Source organism: Ambystoma mexicanum, chromosome 8 (genome assembly GCF_040938575.1).
Source record: "Ambystoma mexicanum isolate Mex_15411 chromosome 8, UKY_AmexF1_1, whole genome shotgun sequence".
Lineage (NCBI taxonomy): Eukaryota > Metazoa > Chordata > Amphibia > Caudata > Ambystomatidae > Ambystoma > Ambystoma mexicanum.
The window spans coordinates 1658940441-1658962419 of record NC_090929.1 but is presented as its reverse complement, the minus strand read 5'-3'; the positions used below and the strand labels follow the sequence as shown (position 1 = coordinate 1658962419).

Genomic DNA, 21979 nt, shown 5'->3' with positions numbered 1-21979 from the left:
TTGATGCGGCTAATGACTCCTGCTATACAGATTCAACCCAACTCAGTCAGAGAAACCCTATTGTACTGGGAAATTACCCCGGGTTCTTTAGCTCCCTATTGGGCGACTCCAGAGTCAGCAGGGGTAGACTTGCATTCCCATGAGGAAATCAGATTAGACCCAAGAGGGATTGTCGTAATTGAAACAGGGATTGGAGTACAAATTCCCCCAGAGCATATGGGATGGATTGCCCCTAGATCTGGCCTAGCATTGAAAGGAGTTCAAGTGTTGGGAGGGGTAAATGATGGCGATTACCAAGGCGAGATTAAAGTCATCCTGATGAATAGTGGGGACCAATTGTTACCGATCCACAAGGGCGATCGGGTGGCCCAATTCATTATTATCCCCGTTAAATTGTCCATGATTAAGAAGGGGGAGCCTCCTACAGTGTTAACTACCCATGGGGATCGTGGTTTTGGCTCTTCAGACAGTATGGTCCCGGGTGCGAAGGTGTAGGTGGAAAGGCCTAGTGGCCCACCAGTACCCACAGATGTCATTGCATCAGGCAAAGACCAAGTAGTTTTAGTAACGGAGCCCGGTAGAAAGAAATGGCAATATGTGCCCGCAGACAAATGTTACCTAAGAGAGTGATTTACAACACTGATATCTCTTTTCTGGGTTTGCCTTGTAGATCCTGTGTCTGGCTGGGGTAATTGTGGGACTAAATGGACTCCGTTCGGGAGAGTCAAACGGCATGCTGCTACCAATGAAAAATGTCACATCTGTGCCAGCGATCAAGGAGAAACTGATAATGATGAGTAATGAGGTCCAAAAGTAGCCCTATGCTGATGCCGAAAAGCCAGCCAGACCGAAGACATGGATTTGTGAAATGCGGCAAACACGTCAGGCGCAAGTGAAAACAACATTGATGCCAGTTATGCGAGAGGCATCTTCAGGACAGCGAAAACATTCTCCAATGATCACCCAAACAGAGAATATGTGGACATACCTGGCACAACAGGTGCTCAACATTACGCACTTTTGCCTTACTGACGTGCTCAATGCTGAAGCCTTACTGACTACGTGCTTAGTAGCAGTGCTGACGCCAGTTCCGGTTCCAAAGCATATTTTCGGCATCACACACAATGATTCTTTGGTTCAAGATTCCGATATCAGACAATCCTTTTCCGTCTAGGAGTACTGCAGGTTTTGCCAGGAAACAGATCGCAAATGGAGAAATTTGACACGTATTATGACCTATAATATAACTCAAGGTGATGTGTGTTACCTTATGACATGCAATGCAAAAGAAATTGGCAAATGCCAACAGCTCAATTTAACCAAACAGCAAAATCAAACTGTATTCAAGAAACGATTGTGTTCACGAATTCCACGCACATGTACCAGTGTGAATAACACTATGTCTTGTAATCATGCAGTGATAGCTGCCAGTCATCTGAATCATGTGAAACTTCCAACAGGATGGCTCTTTTCATGTGGCAACATCACATACACTTATATTCCAGCTAACATTTCTGGAGGTCCATGTGCCTTAACTCGATTAGGACTAATGATGTTCCCTTTACACCCAGCGATATCTCGAGGCAAAAGGTCAACTTTTGAGTCTGTTGGTCTGTACCCCGATTGTGATTCACATGTGCATTTGCTATCAGAAGCTGAGGTTCTAGCATTAACCCTTTCATTAGTGGGAGTTTGGGGTTTAGCTGCTGGGGGTTACAAATCTTTGAACAAATTAGCATGTTTAGTAGTCAAAGGACTCAATCATACTTCTCAAGCATTAGAAGAGTTACTCCTTGATAGCAAGGTTATTAGAAAAGCAACTTTGCAAAACAGGGCTGCTGTTGATTATCTATTGCTAAAGCATAATTTAGGTTGTAACGCAGTTAAAGGTATGTGTTGTTTTAATCTAAGTGACCATTCACGATCCATTGAAAGTCATATTCGAGGTTTGAGGGATCTCATTTCTCAAGTGTCCCAAGATCATACTGGGAATTGGTGGGATTGGTTATTTTCATGGATTCCTGTTATTGGGGGTACACTTCATTACGCTTTTGCTTGTATTTGCATTCTATTAGCTATCGTAATAGCTTGTTGTTTGCTTTATTCAATGCATTCCCAACTTAGTTTTAATATTTCGTCGGTTTCAGAGACCGGCTCCTCTGCCACTGGGCTATGGAAGACAAATATCCAAGGGTGGAATTGTTATGGTTGAGCTAAAACATGGCGCTAGTGCGCAGTGTATTCTGGGGGCACTCAGAGCCATAATGGATATTTACTCCATGCCTCAGTGAAAAGCTGTACTTACTTTGCTGAGAGCTGAATTTACTTTGCTGAAGAAAACATGCTTTCCAAACCTGGTATGCAGTCAAGGACATTCTGCTGGGAAAGCTGGTTTTGTTATGTCTTGTTATGAGTTATGGGACTGTTTTCCGTGGTGTTTATTCTTAGGAGAGGAGGGAAGCGCTTTTCTCCTTGAGGTTACTGTTGGTTGACCCAGCTGGCAATCAATGGTTACCCATCAATGCGCAAGTGCATTGCCAGAAGGTTCTCAACGGTCAGACGGGACAAGTACAAAGACCTCAGTCGGAAGGGGGACACCTTTGTCCGGCATACCTGTGGGCTGTTGTGCTCTCGGCCTGGCTGTTATCGGGGTCTTCCAGCCGCTTCCGGCGAGATGAGGGATTCAGTTACGGCCACTGTGATGTATTTTCTTTTGAATTCTCTGTCTTTTCTGTGATTTATTTCTGTGTTATCACTGGCTGCTTCCGAGCTTTGAATAAATAGCCGTATAAGTGCTCATTATTTTCTAAGCGTGCGTGTGGTTGTAAGTCATTGTGTCGTCTACCTGCGTTTAACGTATTGGCTCTGCAATTGTGCTGGTGATTAATGACTGTCCGTGCACTCTGGGCGAGCAATACAATGACTTAATTGAAGATGTTAGCGCGCTATTGGTGTAATAAAAATTGCTTAACCTAGTCTACTTTCAGCCACTTGAATTATCAGCAGTATGCGTGCATTTCACAAATGTCCTGTTAAAAACAAGGATTGGCAAAGCCAACAGTTTCAGCTTGTATACAGGTATTAGGTATTTGCCAGGCACTGCTATTAGATGCCCAGCTACTCGCACCATTTTGCAGCTGCTACCATTAATGACTACTGAGTGCCCTTACAGCTATGCCTGGTGTGGTAGCTTACACACTGTGCATTTAGAATGTTGGGATGTCATTTTGGAATGCGGAACGCGGAGGGTTGTCAGTTGGAAAGAGGGATGCTGCTGTTGGATGGAATTCTGTGCTGCAGGGTGTTTTATAGTAAAACTTACCTTTGTCGCAAGCATCTGGACGTGCTGCGCTACTTCAATTTGGCGACGAGAATGACTCTGGAGGGCCGCTGTCTCGTTGAGGGCCTGCGGAGCAAACACCAGTGCTGGCAGCCGCTTTTGACCCCGCGGAGGGCACAGTGAGGAGTGCCCTGTGGGCAGTCCTGGGTCAGTAGGGTTTCTGTGGGCCCAACGATTGTGAGGGGTGAAGGGAAGACATCCTTTGAATTCCCTCTGTATCACTGTCAGAGTGGAGAGGCAAGTTGGGCATAAGAAAGCCATTTTGGTTGCTGTGGCAACCCACCAGAACAATATTGCATGGGGATCTTCATTACTCTGAATTGATCTTCTTCGTCCCAGTAGAGGTGTTTTTTCACCTCATTTTGCCCCTGGTTGCCACCCTGCACTAGCACACAGGTGCTGGGTGGGGGTAGGGAGAGTCAACCAACAGAAGGATGTTTGCTGAGGAAGTGTCATAAAAGAGTCACAAAGATTGACTGAAGCCTTGGTGTTGGGGAGATGTCTGTGACTGTCCATCCTCCAGAAATCTTCCTGCCGAGTCCTGGTACGCCCAGCATACCGCGGAATGAGTGGAAGGGATATTTGATTAATTACTTGGGTGCCATCGAATACGAAGGGATGACACCTGTCAAAAAGAAAATGTTGCTGTTGCATTCTCTGGGGCAGGAGGGTCAGAGGAAGTACAGAGATTTGCTGTTCATGACAGATGCCCAAAGAGGGGGCGATATGGATGAATATCAAAAGGGTCTCATGTAATGAAATATATTTTTTGCACCCAAGACCAATATAGCGATAAATCGCTTTAACTTCTAAACTCAGAAGAAGCAGGAGCATGAATCAGTAGAGGAGTATGTTAGGGCGCTGAGGACATTGGCAACCACTTGTGAGTTCACTGCAAGGATGGGCACTAATGAGTTGATAAAGGACCAAATTATTATTCACAAGAACGATTCAGTCATCCAAGAACACTTATGGATGTGTGGGAATCCCACTCTTGAAGAGGCTATTGAAATTGATAAATAGGTGGAGCACACCTTGTTGTGTTACCGTGCCATAAAGGAGAAGAAGAAGCGTGACTTGGCAGAGGCGGGCAAATGTGATTTGGCAAAAGACCAGAACCAGGTAAACGTCATTACCAAGAGAAGTAAAAAGGGTAATGCGAGGAAGGAAAAACCCAAATGGGAAAGTGAACCCAGGGTAGAGAAGAAGAAGGGATGACACCTTCTGATGCTGAAAAGGGGAAATGTTTAAAATGTGGCAGTTTTGGATATTTGGCCAGCTCAAAAATGTGTCCTGCGATCAATCAAAAGTGCACGAATTGTGGTCTCAAGAGGCATTTTGCAGTGACGTGCAGGAGAAAAAAAAAGGTTTCCTGTGTTCAGGAAGATGATGGAGAAAATAGCTTGGATGAGGAGCGAGTAGTGGTGGTACAAGAGAATAAAGAGGATTATTCCCAAATGAGGTGCCTGAGTTGTAAGATCAGGATAGACAGTTTCCAGGTTAAGGTAATGGTGGACAGTTGTTCACCTTACACAAAATTGTCAGAAACCAGATGGGAAAAGCTATGGGAAGGAGGGTTATGTGGAGTGATCAATAAATCCAACGTCAAGGATCCTGGTGGATTTGAAGGTTCTAGGATCACCATGAAGGGGGTGTTCCAATCTGTGATGGAGTACAAAGGAAGTCTGGCGGTGGTCAGTGGATATATGTTGCAAGGAAGGGTGTGGACGTATTGGGTTTGCGAGACCAGGCAGCTTTGGGTAAGAGGTTGGACCACAGGAGTGATGAGCCTGTTCTGTTTGTACATGACAATGCCACTGAGGAGGAGTGTTTTCCAGAGCTGTTCACCAGCAAAGTGGGATGTTTGCGTGGGTTCGCTCACAAGATTGTTTTGAAGTCGGATGCAAAAGCAGTTGCTCACAAGTTAGACATAGTCCTCTCTCCATCAGGGGAGAGGTGGATAAAGAACTTGAAAGGCTTCTGGAGGGAGGTATCATAAAAAAGAATGAGGGCAGTGGAATGGGTCAGCCCCATAGTAGTGGCACAGAAGAAGAATGGGGAGATCAAAATGTGTGTGGACCTTAGGGATGTCAATAAGGACATTCTTGTAGACAAGTTTCCATTGCCGGTGATCACAGAAATTTGGAGCAACGTGGGAGAAGCAGCAGTGTTTACGAGTTTAGACTTGTCGGCAGCGTATCACCAGATTCCGTTGACAGAGGAGTGTCAATTTTTGATGACATTTACCACACCTTTTGGTTTGTTTCCTTAGAATGCCATTCGGACGAGCGTCTGCTGCGGCAGTACTTCAAAGGGTGATGGATAAGATACTCAAGGGGATTGAAGGTATGTTAGTGTACCAAGATGACATTTTTATATAATGGAAAACTCCATTGGAACATAAGAGGTTGTTTGAAGTATTAAGCAGGCTCACAGATAGAGGGTTGCCAATAGAGTTGAGTAAGTGTAATTTTAGGGTGGAAGTAGTTGAGTATCTGGGACATGCAGTGAGTGGGAAGGGGTATCAGCCCCAAGGAGGATGTCATGAGGGCGGTAAGAGAAGCACCAGTACCTAAGAATAAGGATGAAGTGAGGGGATTTTTGGGACTTGCTGAATTTTACACGTTTTTTAGTAGTTTTGCTGTAGTTTCAGAACCCATTTGCAGACTTTTGAGAAAGGGAGTGGAATTTGTTTGGGACGAGGAGCGTCAGGGGGCTTTGGAGGTTATAAAAGATGAAATTGGAATAGAGGTGAAAGAAGCGGTTCGGAGTTCTTGTGGAATGTGAGAGTATGTCCCAATGGGGACATTCAGGTGTCACTGTTTAGGATTATCAGAGGTAGAGAGGCCAACACACCCGCGTGGGTGAACAAGATGACTAATGGTGGTCATGTGGCAGGGGGTGCCCAGGAAAGTGCAGAGTTTGATACCAGGTTGAAGGAAAGAATGAGGGAAGCTAAAAGGAGAAAGAAGGATTACTATGATGCCAAGTTGGGGCGCAAGACTAAGGCGCGGGTTGTGGTGATGGTCGGGTAATGGGTGCGTGTGAAAAAGGGTGTGCACATGGCCAAAGGAAGGTTGAAGTTCTCAGAGCCAAGGAAAGTTCTTGAGTGTTTGGGAAATGCTGTTAGGGTGGATGATGGGTCCATCTGGAATCTGGATAGAGTGGTAGCAGTGGATGAGGTAGTTGTGTTTCGGGAGAGGGAAGCATGCGAGGTTGGAGGATGTGTTAGGAGACGATTGTGGGACAGAAATTGGAGATAAGGCGGTGGAGTGGACTCTGTTGAAGTTAACGGCGATGTAATGGGTTCAGTTGTGGTTGGCAGTGATTGTGTCAGTGGTAGTAGGATGAGGAGAAGAAGAGCGCCAGTATGGAAGAAGGATTATATTAGGTGATTTTTGGTTGTGTCTGGAGGTTCGATGTGAATTTCTTATTTTTTTGTTTTTCCCCTTTAATATCCTTTGGGTATCTTCCAGTGAGATATAGTTATTTAGGCTGGTAGAAATGTTACGTTAATTAGCAGCTTTTATTGTTTTTCTTATGCATCTTTTCTCATTCCTTTGTTTGTTTTTTGGGGTGGAATCTGTGGCGTGCAGTTTCACTTGTAAGTAGTACGTTTTAATTGTCATGCAGTTTCTACAGCATGCATTTTATGCTTTCTGTTTACCATTAGCACATGCACGGTCTGGTTTCTTCAAACAGAGTGCAGACCGTGCATGTGCATTAGCGCATGCACGGTCTGATTTCTCCAAACAGAGTACAGTAGCTAGTCTTCATGCTCATGCTGCGCTTGGCCTGTGGGAATGCCTTGCGTTCTCCCTTGTTCCCCTTGTCACCGAACGCTTTCAAAGCGCACAGTGCTTAGGCGCTTTGTCGATGAACTATCATATCATATCGTGTCACTACGCTTACTCTCTACTCTACACCATCACACAATTAGAGTACAGCTATATCCCTCGATAAATTCGGCCTAGCTTCCCACATAGGAACACTACCCCATGAACACCTCATCGCTCTGATAAAACGAAGCTTTATCCCATGACAAACTGGCCTAGCTACACACATAAGCGTCCTTCAGGCCTAACGCAGCCGGAACCACTCTGGGTGTCCACTCAACTGATATCATCACCACAACTGATATCATCACCACGACACCCAACGCTAGAATGCAGCTACCATCAAGTAATTACACGAGCTGCACACATGCACCCTACAACACTAACTCTCTCTACTGACTTGGACTGCGGTCCCAAGGGCGTTCAACCTACCAGTGCTTTGAGGTCATACCAATGATATATAGAGCGCTATATAAATACCAAATAACATAACATTAAAATGCAACTTTATGTTCTGTAGCTTTTCCATATCCTTGTTTCTTCCGTGCCTTTTGTTAAGTTCAAAGATTTGGGGGGGGGGGGAAGACGTGTGGTAGCTTACACACTATACATTTAGAATTTTGGGATAGCATGTTGGAATTTGGTACAGGGTTGGGGGTTTGTCAGTTGGAAAGAGGGATGCGGCGGGGTCTTTTACAATAAAACGTACCCTTGTCGCAATCATCTGGGCGTGCTGCCCTACTTCCCCTGGCAAGTTCCTTTCCCATGCCTACACAAAGTAAATCTGTTGGCATTGCCAATGCTTGTTTTTTAAGGACTCGAGTACGGTCTGATCGCCTTCGCCACTCATAGTAAGTGGGGGTCAGAAAGAAAAGTGAAAAAGAGTGGTTGCTGTTGGGGAGCCCTCATCATATACGAGACCGGGCAAAGGCGGGGAAGATCATGAAGACTTTGGAAGCCAGCGTGTCCGATTTCATGAATGTGCTTCTACTGTTGTTCATAAAGTGATGGGGCTTTGCTGAACTTGGCATGTGTGACAACTTCCGTTCAGTCGCGCAAGAGTCACAAAAGAAGGACTAAGGCTGTAACTCGTACCCTAGCTAGGAAATAGACATTGTCAGCCATATTGGTCTCCTTACGATCATGTGCACTTTCAGGCGGATTTAGAACAATAATCATTTAACATAAAATATGCATATAGTTTGTTTAAAATGTGCCACTGAAAAGAGAAAGGGACGCCCTACAATAACATTAAAAACGCAATTTGGAGTTCAAGTGCAGTTCAATGAATATACATATTTTTATAGCAACATTGATGATATATTAATACATTTTTCGCCAGAGTATTATCTCTTTTTTGAAGGCTCCACGGGGTCAGTGATAAATAGTGCACCGTCCAGCTGAAGGCTGCCTTCCTGTTTCTGGATGACTCTTTTGTCCTTTTTCTGTTTCCGCCGCCCTCTGCCCGCTTTGGAGCGCTCCGCTGTGGGCCTCGCGCACGCGCGCTGCACCGTGGCTGCGTCAGCGCCCCTCGCCCGCCCTCTCTCTTTCTCCTCAGGCTCAGCCCGGGACATGCTGCCGCCGCCGCTGCCTCGCGCCCTCTGATTTCCGCCCGCCAGCCCGGGGAGCCCGCTGTAGCCGCCGCCGTCATGCCCGTGTACTTCCAGCGCCCCGAGAACGCCCTCAAGCGGGCGAACGGTGAGTGTGCGCTCTGCCCAGCCGCGGCCACAGGGCGGCGGGGTGAAGTGGCGAGGCCTGCCGCCATGTTAGAGGCTGGTGGAGCGGAGCACCGACGCCTCGTCCCTGACACCCTGCTGCCAGCTTCCGCCTCCTGTCTGGCGGTTACCCTGCCTGCTGTTCACAACCCCCCTTCCCCCCTCCTGTTGAGTTTCCGAGCAGTGTGAAGTCAGTGCCTCCCTGGTCTCCTCTAAGTGCAGCTGTTTAAAGTGCACTGAGCAAGGTTTGCTGGCAGGGCCACCCCTTTGGCACCCATTGCAGGGGTGCACTTTGTTGAAAGGGTGACGAAGCTGGAGACGTCTCCCAAGACGGGGTGATTTGACAGGTATGGTGACACCAGGGTCCTGAGTTCTCCCCACTTCGCCTTTGATCGCTTCCGCACCTGCTTCTCATCGGGAACAGTGGAATGCCTATGCCGTGCCCATTGGAATACCTATGCAGTGCCCAGTGGACTACCTTAACTATGCAGTGCCTAGTGGACTACCTTAACTATGCAGTGGATTACCTATGCAGTGCCCAGTGGATTACCTTACCTATGCAGTGCCCAGTGGAATGCCTATGCAGTGCCCAGTGGAATGCCTATACAGTGCCACTGGAATACCTATACAGTGCCCAGTGGACTACCATACTTATATAGTGCCCACTGGAATACCTATACAGTACCCAGTGGACTACCTTACCTATACAGTGCCCACTGGATTACCTATACAGTGCCCACTGGAATACCCATATAGTGCCTAGGGGACTACCTTACCTATACAGTGCCTACTGGAATACCTTTACAGTACCCAGCGGAATACTTATGTAGTGCCCAACGGACTAACTTACCACCTATGCAGTGCCCACTGGAATAACTATACAGTGCCCAGTGGACTAACTTACCTATACAGTGCCCACTGGAATACCTATACAGTGCCCAGGGGACTATCTTACCTATACAGTGCCCACTGGAATACCCATATAGTGCCTAGGGGACTACCTTACCTATACAGTGCCTACTGGAATACCTTTATTGTGCCCAGGGGACTACCTTACCCATACAGTGCCTGTTGGAATACCTATATAGTACCCAGGGGACTACCTTATCTATACAGTGCCCTCTGGAATACCTATATAGTGCCCAGCAGACTAACTTACCTATACAGTGCCTGTTGGAATACTTGTATAGTGCCCAGGGGACTAATTTAACTATATAGTGCCCAGCGGGCTAACTTGCCTATACTGTACCCATTGGAATACCTATACAGTGGCCATTGGTTCCTCATCGTGAGATCCGATTCCCTGGTAGGGTTTATTTGTTTACTGAATTTCTAATGCGCACCAGACCCGGAGGTAGCAGGGCGCAGCAAAGGATATGCAAAGCTTACAAAGTTACATAATGGTAAACAGTATACATTGACACGTGAAATGCCAATTAGGTGGGGCTCAGAGTGTGCAGGTAATGAATTTCAACAGTTATTTACATCGTAATATACAGAGGTATGCATATATAGTAGATTTCAAAAATAGTTTTTACATCATAATATACAGCAGTTTACAATCTAGGAGGTGAAGTGTGCTGTTGTACAGTAGTTAGAGTTGGGACTAGTCTTTGGTCAGATTAAGATGGGTGATGCATTTCTTTCTGAAATGTGGGTAGGGTTGATCAGCTCTCAGCTCGTTTGGCAGTGAGTTCCAAAGTTTAGCGGCCTTCACATGGAAGCTGTTGCCGCCGATCTTGGAGGACTTGAATCTTGGTACCACCAGGCAGTTTGTATTGACAGCTCTAGTGGGCCTGCTGGAGGTTTTTCTGGACAGTTTGTTGATTAAGTAGCTGTGGGTAGCATTGTGTAGTGCTTTGTGTGTCGGGGAGGTGATTTTTAGTTGAATTTTGTTATGGGTAGATAGCCAATTATATTGGCGTCTGATTGCGGTCATGTGAACTCTTTTGTTAGTGCCTAGTGCGGCTCTAAGAGCGTTATTTTGTAGAATTTTTAGTTTTTGGATACTGGCTTTGTTAGCGCTACTGTATAGAGCATTATAGTAGTCTAATCTGGAGAGAATTAGTGCTCTGGCCAGTATAATGCAGCTATCATTGGAGAGGAAGGGCTTGCCAGCTCTAATAAGCTTGCATGTGTAAGCTGTGGTGGAGGCAGGGATTTCAATTGCTTATTGAAGGACATGGTGGCGTCCAGGTAGGAGCCTAGGGTTTTTACCTCCTTTGAGACTGATATTGTTGCCATCAATGATAAGAGTATTCGTGACCTAGTTTGGAGATGTTGGAAGGGGTGCCAAGAATTATCAGCTCTGTCTTGTCATATTCAGGCATAAGCCATGTGTGGCCATCCATGCATGAATGATGAGGTAGATCCTATTCACCAACACCAAGTCCTGCCATCATCCCCGGAAAGTGGGAGGAGAATCCGTGTATCATCTGCATAGTTGGTGTAGGTGATACCCAGAAGGTCCAAATCATGGAACAATGGCTTGGTGAATATGTTGTACTGAGTTGGGGACACGCAAGAGCCCTGAGGGACCCCGCACACGATTGGGGTGGGATCGGCCGCCGCTGCTGAGGAGAATACTCTGATGGTTCTGTCGCTCAGGAATGATTCTATCCACTCGGCCGCATCTGAGGAGAAATGGGCTGCTGAGTCTGCAGAGGACCTTGTGATCCACCAGATCGAATGCAGCTGAGAGATCGAGTAACAGCAGTAGTGCTGTCTTTCCTTTGTCTCTCAGCTCATCAATCTGTGTTTTCAGATCTATCAATGCAGTTTCCGTCCCATGTAACGGGCGGAAACCTGATTGTCTGCCCCCTAGGAGTTTGTGTAGCTGAAGGTGTTTTTGGATCTGCGAGTAAGCAACTTTGTCCAAGGTTTTTAGAAATGATACTGTCGTATTAGGGCGGTAGTTTGTGGTGATGAGTGGGTCTAGGGTTCGCTTCTTCAGAAGTGGGGGGATCCCATGATTGTTTGAGATTGACTGGGACGGTCCCCGAGGCAAATGAGGCGTTGATCAATTTAGAAATGAATGGAGAGAGGTGTTTGGTTCCTTCTAAATTCATATGGTTTACTTTTTTTTTTATATAACGTGTTTGCCCATGCCAGGTGGCTTTCCACACTTGAAATAACACTTATCTTTTCTTAAAGCGGTTCTTGCCATATTCCTTCCCTTTTTATGTGCATAAACAATAAGTGTGACATCTGTCTGGCGAGGACCTGTCATACTTGAGATTTTTTTGCGGAATAGACAGCCTGTAGTGTCTAGCTTTAATGCACGTCCTCTTAGTTGTCATCGATGTTTGGGCCCAAATAACTGTACGTTTTGGAAAAGGAACCGGCCTTTCAGTTGTCAGCCTGTTGTACAGGGCTGGGGGAGAGGGCACCGATTTCATTCACGCTCACTGTGGCTACTGAACGGCTGAGCCAACTCCAGGGTTACCAGGTGACTCCGGCTCACAGGGACCCCCCTTTTTTACACCACTGACATTTCTTTGCATATTGCTCTTTTTAGGCTCTGCAAGGTTGTGGAGACGCACATAAATATGGTTTAGAGTGAAAAATGCAAGCAAATAAAGTATGGATCCCTTTCACGCTGAATAGTGACTAAAGGCAGATGCGTAATGACAGAAGAAGGGACACTGTCCTAACTGTAAATGCCATGACATTTTATGCTGTGGTAGGGAAGAACATAGGAGAACGTATTGCACAGTGCACTTTATGGGGTCTTGATGGTGGATATTGAATGACCGTAGAATGGTAGTGGAACAAGTGTGTATAAGTGGTGGTATACACGTCATATGTAGTATACGATGAACTATGGTTATTACATTTTTATTCTTAATATTCCATGAAATATTTTATCGTCTGTAAGATACTGTTATTGCTGCTATTGTTGTTGTCTTTGTTTTATGAAATATCTAGTTATTATGACATGTCTTGTTTGTAATATGGTAAAATGGCATTATTATTATGGTTTGAATGAACTATTTCTCTATGTAATGTTCACTGTATATGTGTAAAGTTTTTTTAATTTAAGACTATCATACATTTTCTTTGCACACATTGTCAGATTGTCAAGTTAAATGGTCTGAATTGAACATTACATTAGCTGGCAGGCTACTTATACTTGTTTATCTGCTTCCTCCTATCTAACAATAGGAGGCAGCAGCAACATTTGGTGTGTAGGTTTGCGAACGAGACTGCTTTCACTCTGACTTTAGATGTTGTAAGCAAGCATGCCTTAGGACAGTGTCGCAAAACTATTCTTCAGCTCCCATAATTACAATCTACACGTTTTCAAGTTCCACGTCTTTTATATTTTGTCTAGTGTTAAACTTCGTTTGCTTTTAATGCACCGGGTTGTACCCTCATTGGTCTCCTTTGTGTCTGACATTTGTCGTTAATGCTCTGAGCTAAGTTAGTGTTCATGCTTTTCCTTCTTAAAGAATCGCTGATTGAATACCATCATTCTTAGAACGTCGGATGCATGGGCTAGTATTTCTCAGTTTTTATTTATTTATTTATTTTTTGTACACAATAATGTAGGAATGTTTGGCTGCATACATGACTCTCCAGACAACCTCTCAGCACCCATCCACATGCCAGCTTGATCCAGGTGTCTAACAGGGCCTCGGCCACCCCCTTCCTACATTTTGCATTGTCTAAAATGCACACACCCATTCTATACCTCTGGACATCGGTCCCTAAGGGCATTCAACCTACAGCACATTGGGACCATACCAATGGTGAAAGGAGCTATACAAACTTTGGAGGATGGTGTTTATTAAATGTTCCATTCTGTGTAGTGAGGGTGTTTGGGGAGGCTCCGAAGTTAAGCTGGAGACTTATGAAGTGTTTACTAAATGCTTAGAATTGAACTGGAACAATTGCATTACCAAATGCATATTTTTGATGAGGTGTAGGTGGTGGTTTTTTTTTTTTTGTTTTTCCGTACCCAATTTTAATTTTGTGATGTCTATCCAGTTTCACGTTTTATGAAGGCCACTGTCTTACTATGTAGACAGTGGTGGTAGTTTTTAACAGACATTAAATATGCTCAAAGTTGGTAGACCTTGTATTGAATTGATCTGATAATGGTTTTGTAACTAATCTAATGAGGAAATCCAAAACGGACATCTGATTGGCCTTCCTTTATTTCGTGTTGGTTTTGTTTGCCATTTACCGAGTTGCCATACCTTTTTTTTTTTTTTTTCCCAACTTGAATTTTATTGGGTTTTTACATCAAAAGTGAACAGTCGGGTTAATACATAACTGAGCAAACTTGGTTATATCACAAGATCATCGTGATCCACTTCAATAACAAACCGCTAGTAACATACATGTCCACTCTCGATGGATTCATAGTACGAACCCCCCCCCCCCCATGTCCATTTTTTGACGACTTCCGGGTGTCGGCGTTAGCTGAAATTGCCTTAAGTGGCGGTGTGACGTTGATCTGTCGGTGTCATAGGTTCTATGCGAAGGTTGTGACAGGTATGACTACTAGGCAGTACATGGATCGCTATTCGTTTTCCGGGTATGGGCCGTTGAATGGCGTTATGGTTAGAGCTGTGAGTCGGTAACAGCTGTACTTGTGATGTATTGTTCTGTGAAGTCCATCCAGGCTTCCTCCTGTCGGGCGGCCTCGTCATGGAGGGCCGCGGTTATTTTCTCCATTGTGTATATGTTCATGGCAATTTGCAACCAGTCTTTTTTGTCAGGTAGGTGCAGGGACTTCCATTTGATGACTAGGGCAGCTCTTGCCGCCAACAGGAGGGGGAATATAAACCCTTCTACGCGTACCACTCTGTCGTCTTCTTCTTCTTAAGCCCAAATAAGATCAGGAGAGGGGATAGGACTCTTTCTATGCCGTCTAATTGTTTAATCCATCCCAGGACCTCTTGCCAATAGATGCGTACCTTGGGGCACTTCCACCACATGTGCCAGTAATCGGCGTCCATGTCAGTGTCTCCAGCATTTTGGGCTAGATGTTTGGAACATTTTCGAGAGTCTGCAAGGATCATACTGCCATCGATGGAGCAGTTTCAGAGCATGTAATTTGTACTGGGTGGCGGTTGATATTTTAGCTGGTGTTTTGCAGATTTTGTCCCAGGTGTGTTGTTCAAATTCTCTATTAAAGTCCTTTTCCTATCGCTCTTTGAGGCAAAGACTTGGAGTTTGTCTTTGGTGATCAGGGCCTTGTACATGCGCGCTATTAAACCTTTCGATGAGTTGCTGTGTCCAGTATCGATTCAAACAGTGTCGGCTCTCGCTGTGTGGTTTCCTTCCATTCCTTCCTTGACATGACCCCTTTTAATCGTAGATACAAAAAGATTGGAATTGGATGGATTTGGAGGGCCTCCTCTAGTTCCGAGATCGAGATGAAGTTCCAGTTTCTCCGCAGTTGGCCTACTCTCTCAAGTCCGGCATCAAACCAGGCCTGGTATCTGGCGTGTTCGGGGATTTCCTCTCAGATCCCGGGGGAGCAGAGATGACTTGGTGGAGAAGGCCATGTCGTGATTCCGGTCATCCCTTTCCCCTTCCTCTAGATGTTCCACATGGTGCCCAGTATTGGGTGGTCACGTAAGCGTTTCGTGAGTTTTGCTCTGGGGACCCATAGCCACTCCGCAATAGTAACATGGAGCAGGATGTCATTATCTAATTGGACCCATTGGAGGTCCTTTCGCAGGTGTGGGATCAGGATCCTGAGTTGGGTCGCTTGGTAATACCGTTCAATGTCCGGGAGGCCCATTCCACCCATCTCCTTCGGGGAGTATCAGCATATCATATGGTATCCGGGGTTTCTTTCCGTCCCACAGGAATTCCAGTATGGCCTTCTTGGTCTGTTTGAAGAAGTGGTCCGGGATTGTGATGGGGGGGACCTGGAAGGGATATAGGAAGCCTGGGAGGGTCACCATCTTGATTGCGTTCAAGCGCCCTATCCAGGAAATTGTGAGGGTTTTCCATTTCGCGAGATCCGTTTTGAGAGCGCTTAGAAGTTCAGGGAAGTTTGCCTCCTAGAGTTGTTAGGTCTCTTGTTAAGTTGATTCCCAGGTATCGCATTGTGGGGCCTCCGACAATCGGTCCAAGGCGTTCGAGGTCGTGTAGCAGCTCTGGGGATGGGTCATGGAGCGGGAAGACAGTGGATTTGGATCTATTTATCTTAAAACCGGAGAGTATCCCATATTCTTCAATGAGGCGTATCGCCCTTGGGATTGACGAGAGTGGGTTTACCACATGGAGCAAGATGTCTGCATACAGGGCCAGTTTGTATTCTCTGCCATTCACCTGCATTCCTTCAACGGCAGTGTCCGCTCGGAGGGCTCGGGCCAGGGGTTCTAGTGAGAGCGCAAAGAGAATCGCAGAAAGGGGACAGCCTTGTCTCGTTCTTCTCCTGAGGGGAAACCAGCGGGTGTACTGGGTGTTGACCGCTACAGTGGCTCTTGGGGCTGTATCGACTGCCTTGATTGCTCGTCGAAGAATGGGTCCCTGGCCTATTTGTTTCAGCGTGGCCTCTAAGCAGTGCCATTCTACTGTCAACCGCTTTTTCCGCATCGATCGAAAACAGTGCAGGTGTGTTTGGCAGGTTTCTGGCCTCGTGTATGAGGTGGAAGGTCTTGCGGGTGGAGTCTGCGCCTTGTCTACCTAGGATGAAGCCTACTTGGTCGTTGTGAATTATTGTAGGCATGTGTGCCTCGCGGTGAGAACCCTCGTGTAAATCTTGGCATCGATATTCAGGAGCGATATCGGGCGGTAGGAGGCACATTGCTTGGGGTCCTTTCCTTCTTTGGGGATCACTGTTATTAGGGCTTCAGAAAAGGAGTTGGGTGCCACACCAGTGCTGAGGATATTGTTAAAGAGGACCACCATGAACGGGAGGAGTGCATTCTGGAAAGTTTTGTAAAACCCTGCGGTGTATCCATCGTTCCCCGGTGCTTTCCCCATTGGAAGTCTTTTAATTGCCTCTGTAATTTCTTCTCCCGTGATAAGGGTTTCCATGGCTTGCGTTTCCGATGGGAGGGTTGGCATGGCTACTTCGGTTAGATAGTCTGTTATCGCCTCTGGGTGTGGTGTATCTTGTGAAGTGTAGAGTCTCTCATAAAAATTGGCGAAGGATTCGGGGATATTGGGGGGACGATGGTCTGGGGGTGCATCTGTATCGTGCACCTTTGGAACCTATCGTTCAGTGTTGGCCTCGGAGTCTTGCAGCGAGTAAAGCGTCTGCTTTGTTCCCGTGCTCGTAGTGTTTTTGCTTCAGGCATTGAAGCTTGTGAATAATGCTATTTGTTTCCAGCTGCCGTAGTTCTTCTCTTTTGGCGTTAGCTTGTTCGATCTTCTGCGGTCTTACGGAGTCCGCCGATTGAGCTGCAAGATCAAGTTGGGCGATTTCATTTCGCAATTTGTTTTCTATGAGCAGGCATTCTCGTTTTTTCGCTGCTCCCTCCCTAATGAGAAGTCCCCTCCATGTGGCCTTACCCGCCTCCCATACTATGTTGATGGGAGTTTCGCCTACGTTGTTTTGCTCGAAGTATTGAGTAATGTCCAACTCCAGCTGCTCCCGAAAGACTGTGTCCTTAAGTGTTTTGTTGCACCATCATTTGGAACTCCGCCTAGGGAGAGCGATCTGATCTATAGTGACCACCATGTCATGGTCCAACCAAGTAATGGGCGATATGGTAGCTGCCGTCATTGCAGAGGCAATTGCTGCGGTTATGTAAACATAGTCAATTCTAGAGAACGTAGCGTGAGGCATGGAGTAAAAGGTGAAGGCTGTTCGGGTTGGATTCATGCATCTCTAGGCGTCCATCATATCTACAATCCGGGAGTGTCCGGTGCCCTGTGATTGGGTTGTGGACGGTGTGCCTGCTTGTCTATCCTTAACCGGGTCCATTCACGTGATGAGGTCACCTCCTATTACTTCTCCCTCTGCCTTGTTCATGACCTTGGGGATTGCTTGTTGAAGTAACCGGGACTGTCCGGTATTGGGCATGTATATAGACGCGAGTGTGATGATGGTGTCCTGTATCTTGCCAACTAACACCAGCGTCCTACCGCTCACACCTGACCAGGACCTCAAGAGCTCAAATCGGATTGATTTACTGACGAGAACACCCACCCTGGCTTTTTTAAGCGGGCTGGAGCCCTAATGTTCAGTGCCCCATTTGGGGTAGAGTACCCTCCTCTCCTCTCCTTTACTATATCGAGTTTCTTGCAGAAAGAGTATATCTAGATTGGCCCTCTTGAATTCTCGGGAAACTAGCGATCTTTTGGTAGGGGAATTTAGCCCCTTAACATTTAGAGTGCCAATTCTGAGTGTGCCATGCCTGTCACCTGATTCGTCATGTCCACCAATGAGTGGTGAGTCTTGTGAGTTCGTTGGTCACACCGCCTGTGTACGTATCATAAATCGCTGCAGTGGAAGTCTTTTGACGATAGTCCCACATCCAATGGGACTTAAGAAAATTTTGGATTCCCTCCCCACCCCCTTCCCGGACATTGAACTCTATACCCGTTGTCGGCAGTTCCAATTTCCCGCACATCTCCCCTAAAAGGAACTGAACCTTGGATTGATGGCATCCAATGCGAGCCAGGTGCTTGCAACCGGCCTACTATCGGACCGCCCGTGAGGGTCATAACCACGCAACCCCCCCAGCACGAATATCATCTCACCAACAGTTTGAGCCCCCCCCACCCCCGTTCTTAAAATGTCAACTTGAATTACAACACACTATTATCACTGAGTAACAAATGTAGTGATACATGCAGTTCCTGGTTCTCTTGCGGCCAGTCAATCATCCGTCCCGGGTCTGGAGACAAATTCGTCACGGGCCGGCTTTGTTGGCTGTGATGTGCCGATCTCCAACGTGACAGTGGGACTCCGAGACCATCATTTCTGAACAGGCCTCGCCGGGTCAGAAGATACGTGCATGCCACTTCATTTGGCATTCTCCGGCATGTCGTTGGGCCACCTATATTTTCTAGCTCCTTTTGACCTTCCTTCTCGGGGTCCCTGCTGCGCACCCTCTCGTGATGATTTGTCTTGTGGCCCCTCTTTGGGGACGGTATCGAGGAGATCCACGATGCAATCCCAAATCTCTTCTTCGGAGTATTATCTTCCTGCTGCCATGTTCGAACGTTGGGGAGAAGGGATAACTCCACCTATATCTCGTGCTCTGGTCTTTGAGCCATCTGGTTAGCGGGCCACACAGGCAACGCAGGGCTAAGGTGAGCGAGGATAGGTCCTGGAAGATGGTTATTTGGGCTCCACCAACGATGAGGGTGTCGCCTGACCTGGCTTTAGTGAGAATCCTCATTCTGTTTTGATATCTATGAAATCTGGCCAGGACCGATCTTGGACCCCCTGGTGGGCCTCCAGCTCTGTGTTCTTTCTATTGCAGGTTCATCGATCTTCTCATCCGCGGTTAGGATTCTAATGATGTCATGTATGGTGTGTTTAAGGTCCTCCTCTGTTTCCCCCCTCCCGTTCTGGAATCCCAGAAAATCGCAGGTTGTTACGCCTCTCCCTGTTTTCTAAATCGTCTATCTTCAGCCGGATGTCGTCTTCTCTTTTCTCTATATTGCGCATGCGGAGGAACAGCTGGGTTTCCAGTGTGTCAATTGAGGCTTGGTTGTTCTCGACACTTTCAAGCCTCTACTCAATATTGTCCACCCTCTGGGTCATTTTGTCGATCTTGCCACCCATGTTTCTGATTTCGCTGAGAAGGGCGGCTATGTCCCCCTTGGTAGCCGCTGCCTCTGTTTCGGAGGGGCCCGCTGACATTGTGCAGGCAGTTCTAGGTTCGGGGTGTAAGCGTATTTGGCTAGTTTGGATTTGGTGCTCATGCGTTGTGTAGGTGCGAGGAGGCACTCAACCCTAGACCGGGGGGCACTACCCTCAACACCAAGGCAATGAGCCGGTACTGGAGAGCGTTGCTGGGCAATCTCCGGAAAGTCCTGGGTAACAAGAGTCCAGCCTTGGGAGGAGGCACACGCCCTGGGGTCAGGGGCCCTACCCTCCGGATGCGTCACCTTGTGTTCAGTTCCGTGCAGACCTCAGGTTCGGTGCAGGTTCCGCAACGTGCCGGAGTGAATGCAGGTTGACTTGTGGATCTTGTTGGGTTTGCGCAGAGGGGTGTCTCTGATTGGGAGGCCTGGGACCCAGGAGTTTCCCTTGGAAGGCGTACAGAGGAGGGCACACGCCCCACGAGTGGGGGGCCCAACCCTCTGTGGCGGGGTTCAGTGTCCTGATGTCGGGAGCTTGGAGGACGAGTTAAATAGGGGAGGCATAGCTAGCGTCAAAATCCAGATTCAGTAGCCAGAGGCGTTGGGTGCAATCCTCTCGGTCAGGGTGTGTGATACGTGGCTTGCACAGTCGACGAAATGGGGCTGGTGACACCGTACCGAGCCCGACGAGGGGTGAGGGATATTCTGCAGGAAATGGCGGCAGCAGCCTCCCCGGGCCGATGACTGGGGTTGTGCCGCACACTCTCTCGTAAGGGGCCACTGTGCATGGACGTGAGGTCGGGGTTGGGTAGGCCTCTCGGGGAGCAGGCACAACGTCCGTAATGGGCTAGTGCGTCGGCGGATAGGGAGGGAGCACTCACTCTTATGCATGTTGGGCCACCGGCTGTGCCGGGTGCGATGGAGTTGCCACGTGGATCACGGAACGGGAAGGGCGGGCTCCTCCTCTGCCATCAAGGGTCTCCTCAGTCCACGGGGGACTGGGGGCTGCGCGGTGAGGCAGAAACTGCATTGGGGTCCCGCTGCGCAGCTCGATGTTTCTGCGGGAAAGCAGAGGGCAGAGCCAGCAGTCCCGGGCTTCGCAGGTCTCAGTGCCCCGTCGTGAAGTCTCACTGAGGGCCTGGAGGGGGAGGCACGATCTCGGAGGCTGTACTCGTGCTGCAGAACTCCGATTTTCACCGGAATTTCGCTCAGCATGTGGGGGTCTGGTTCCCCCGTCTCGTGGATCCGTTATGCGGTGGGGGGGCCAAAAGTGGGGGCTCAAGCCACTTTTGAGGGTCGCAGGTCGGAGCTCACACGGAGGAAGACCGCATCCGTGTGCCCCCTGGCGGCCACCGTTGCCATACAATTAACTAGTTAAAGAAGCATACACTACACCCGAAATCACCATATCTTGAAATATTTGTGGAAGAGGGCCTGCAGCAACAGGAGCTGATGCTAAGTTAGTTGCTCTTAATGGAAAGGCCTCTTCCTGCCCCGATGTAAACACCATTCTTACTGTTTTTGGTCTTTAGAACGTTGTCACTTGTTTCTCCTAAACTTTTTTGTAACTCAAATGGCATTTTTAATACACTCCTCCAAGCATTAATAGAGATGTACAGTGTAATGGACTTTTAAATTTAAGTTTGCTTTGCTCTGCTCTTGTGTTGATAGCAGATTGGAAGAATCGGGCACTAATGGTGGATCACCCGTTCTGCTGATATCACTCCTCATGTCGTGTGAGTCGAAGCACAGGGGCAGGCAGGTTCCTTTGTCTAGGTTATTTCCCATTATTTTTTGGGAGCGTTCAGACAAGTTTTTGTGTGGGTAGGATGGAAATATGCTTGTTTTTAGAGAGAAATATGCTGCTTGCCTGCAGTGATAATTGGGACCCTCCTGCTAAACTGGGTCCTGACCTGACCCTTGTGGCATGAGATTACAAATCCCTGGCATACCTAGAGTGCAAATCATCAGACTGGAGAGCAGGAAGGTGGGCCCCATGGTCCCAAGTTCCAGCGCCCACCACGTCAAAGTCTCATGGTTAGGTGAGATGCATCTATAACATTCGCAGAAAAAGCCTAATTCTTTTAAGGGCGAGCAGGGGAACATGACAGCGAGTTCATTCCTTGCACAAGCCTCACACTATTGCTTACTGTGAGAAACCTAAGGTTATTCTCACTCCTACCCCTCGTCGGGGAAAGAGTATTGCTCTTGGATCCCAACCCTGTGGGTTGATAAACAAGGGATGATCACCTGGGTGGGGCGTTGTTGGGGATTGGGGTACACACATGCGAGGCATGTTATCCCCTCCCCTTTTCCTGTCGAGGACCCACCTAACCCTCCCAACCTTTATGGATTGTCTG

The 21979-nt window shown here is 47.4% G+C and overlaps 1 protein-coding gene across 1 annotated transcript in view; it reads left to right on the top strand.

The window, feature by feature from the left end:
- The first annotated feature begins 8708 nt into the window (after positions 1-8708).
- Positions 8709-21979, top strand: part of EIF3A (eukaryotic translation initiation factor 3 subunit A) — an 812143-nt gene continuing 798872 nt past the window's right edge. Inside the window, exon 1 of the mRNA XM_069611926.1 lies at positions 8709-8874. Coding sequence (XP_069468027.1) covers positions 8826-8874 — 49 coding nt within the window. The 5' untranslated portion in view covers positions 8709-8825. The remainder of the gene's footprint in view (positions 8875-21979) is intronic.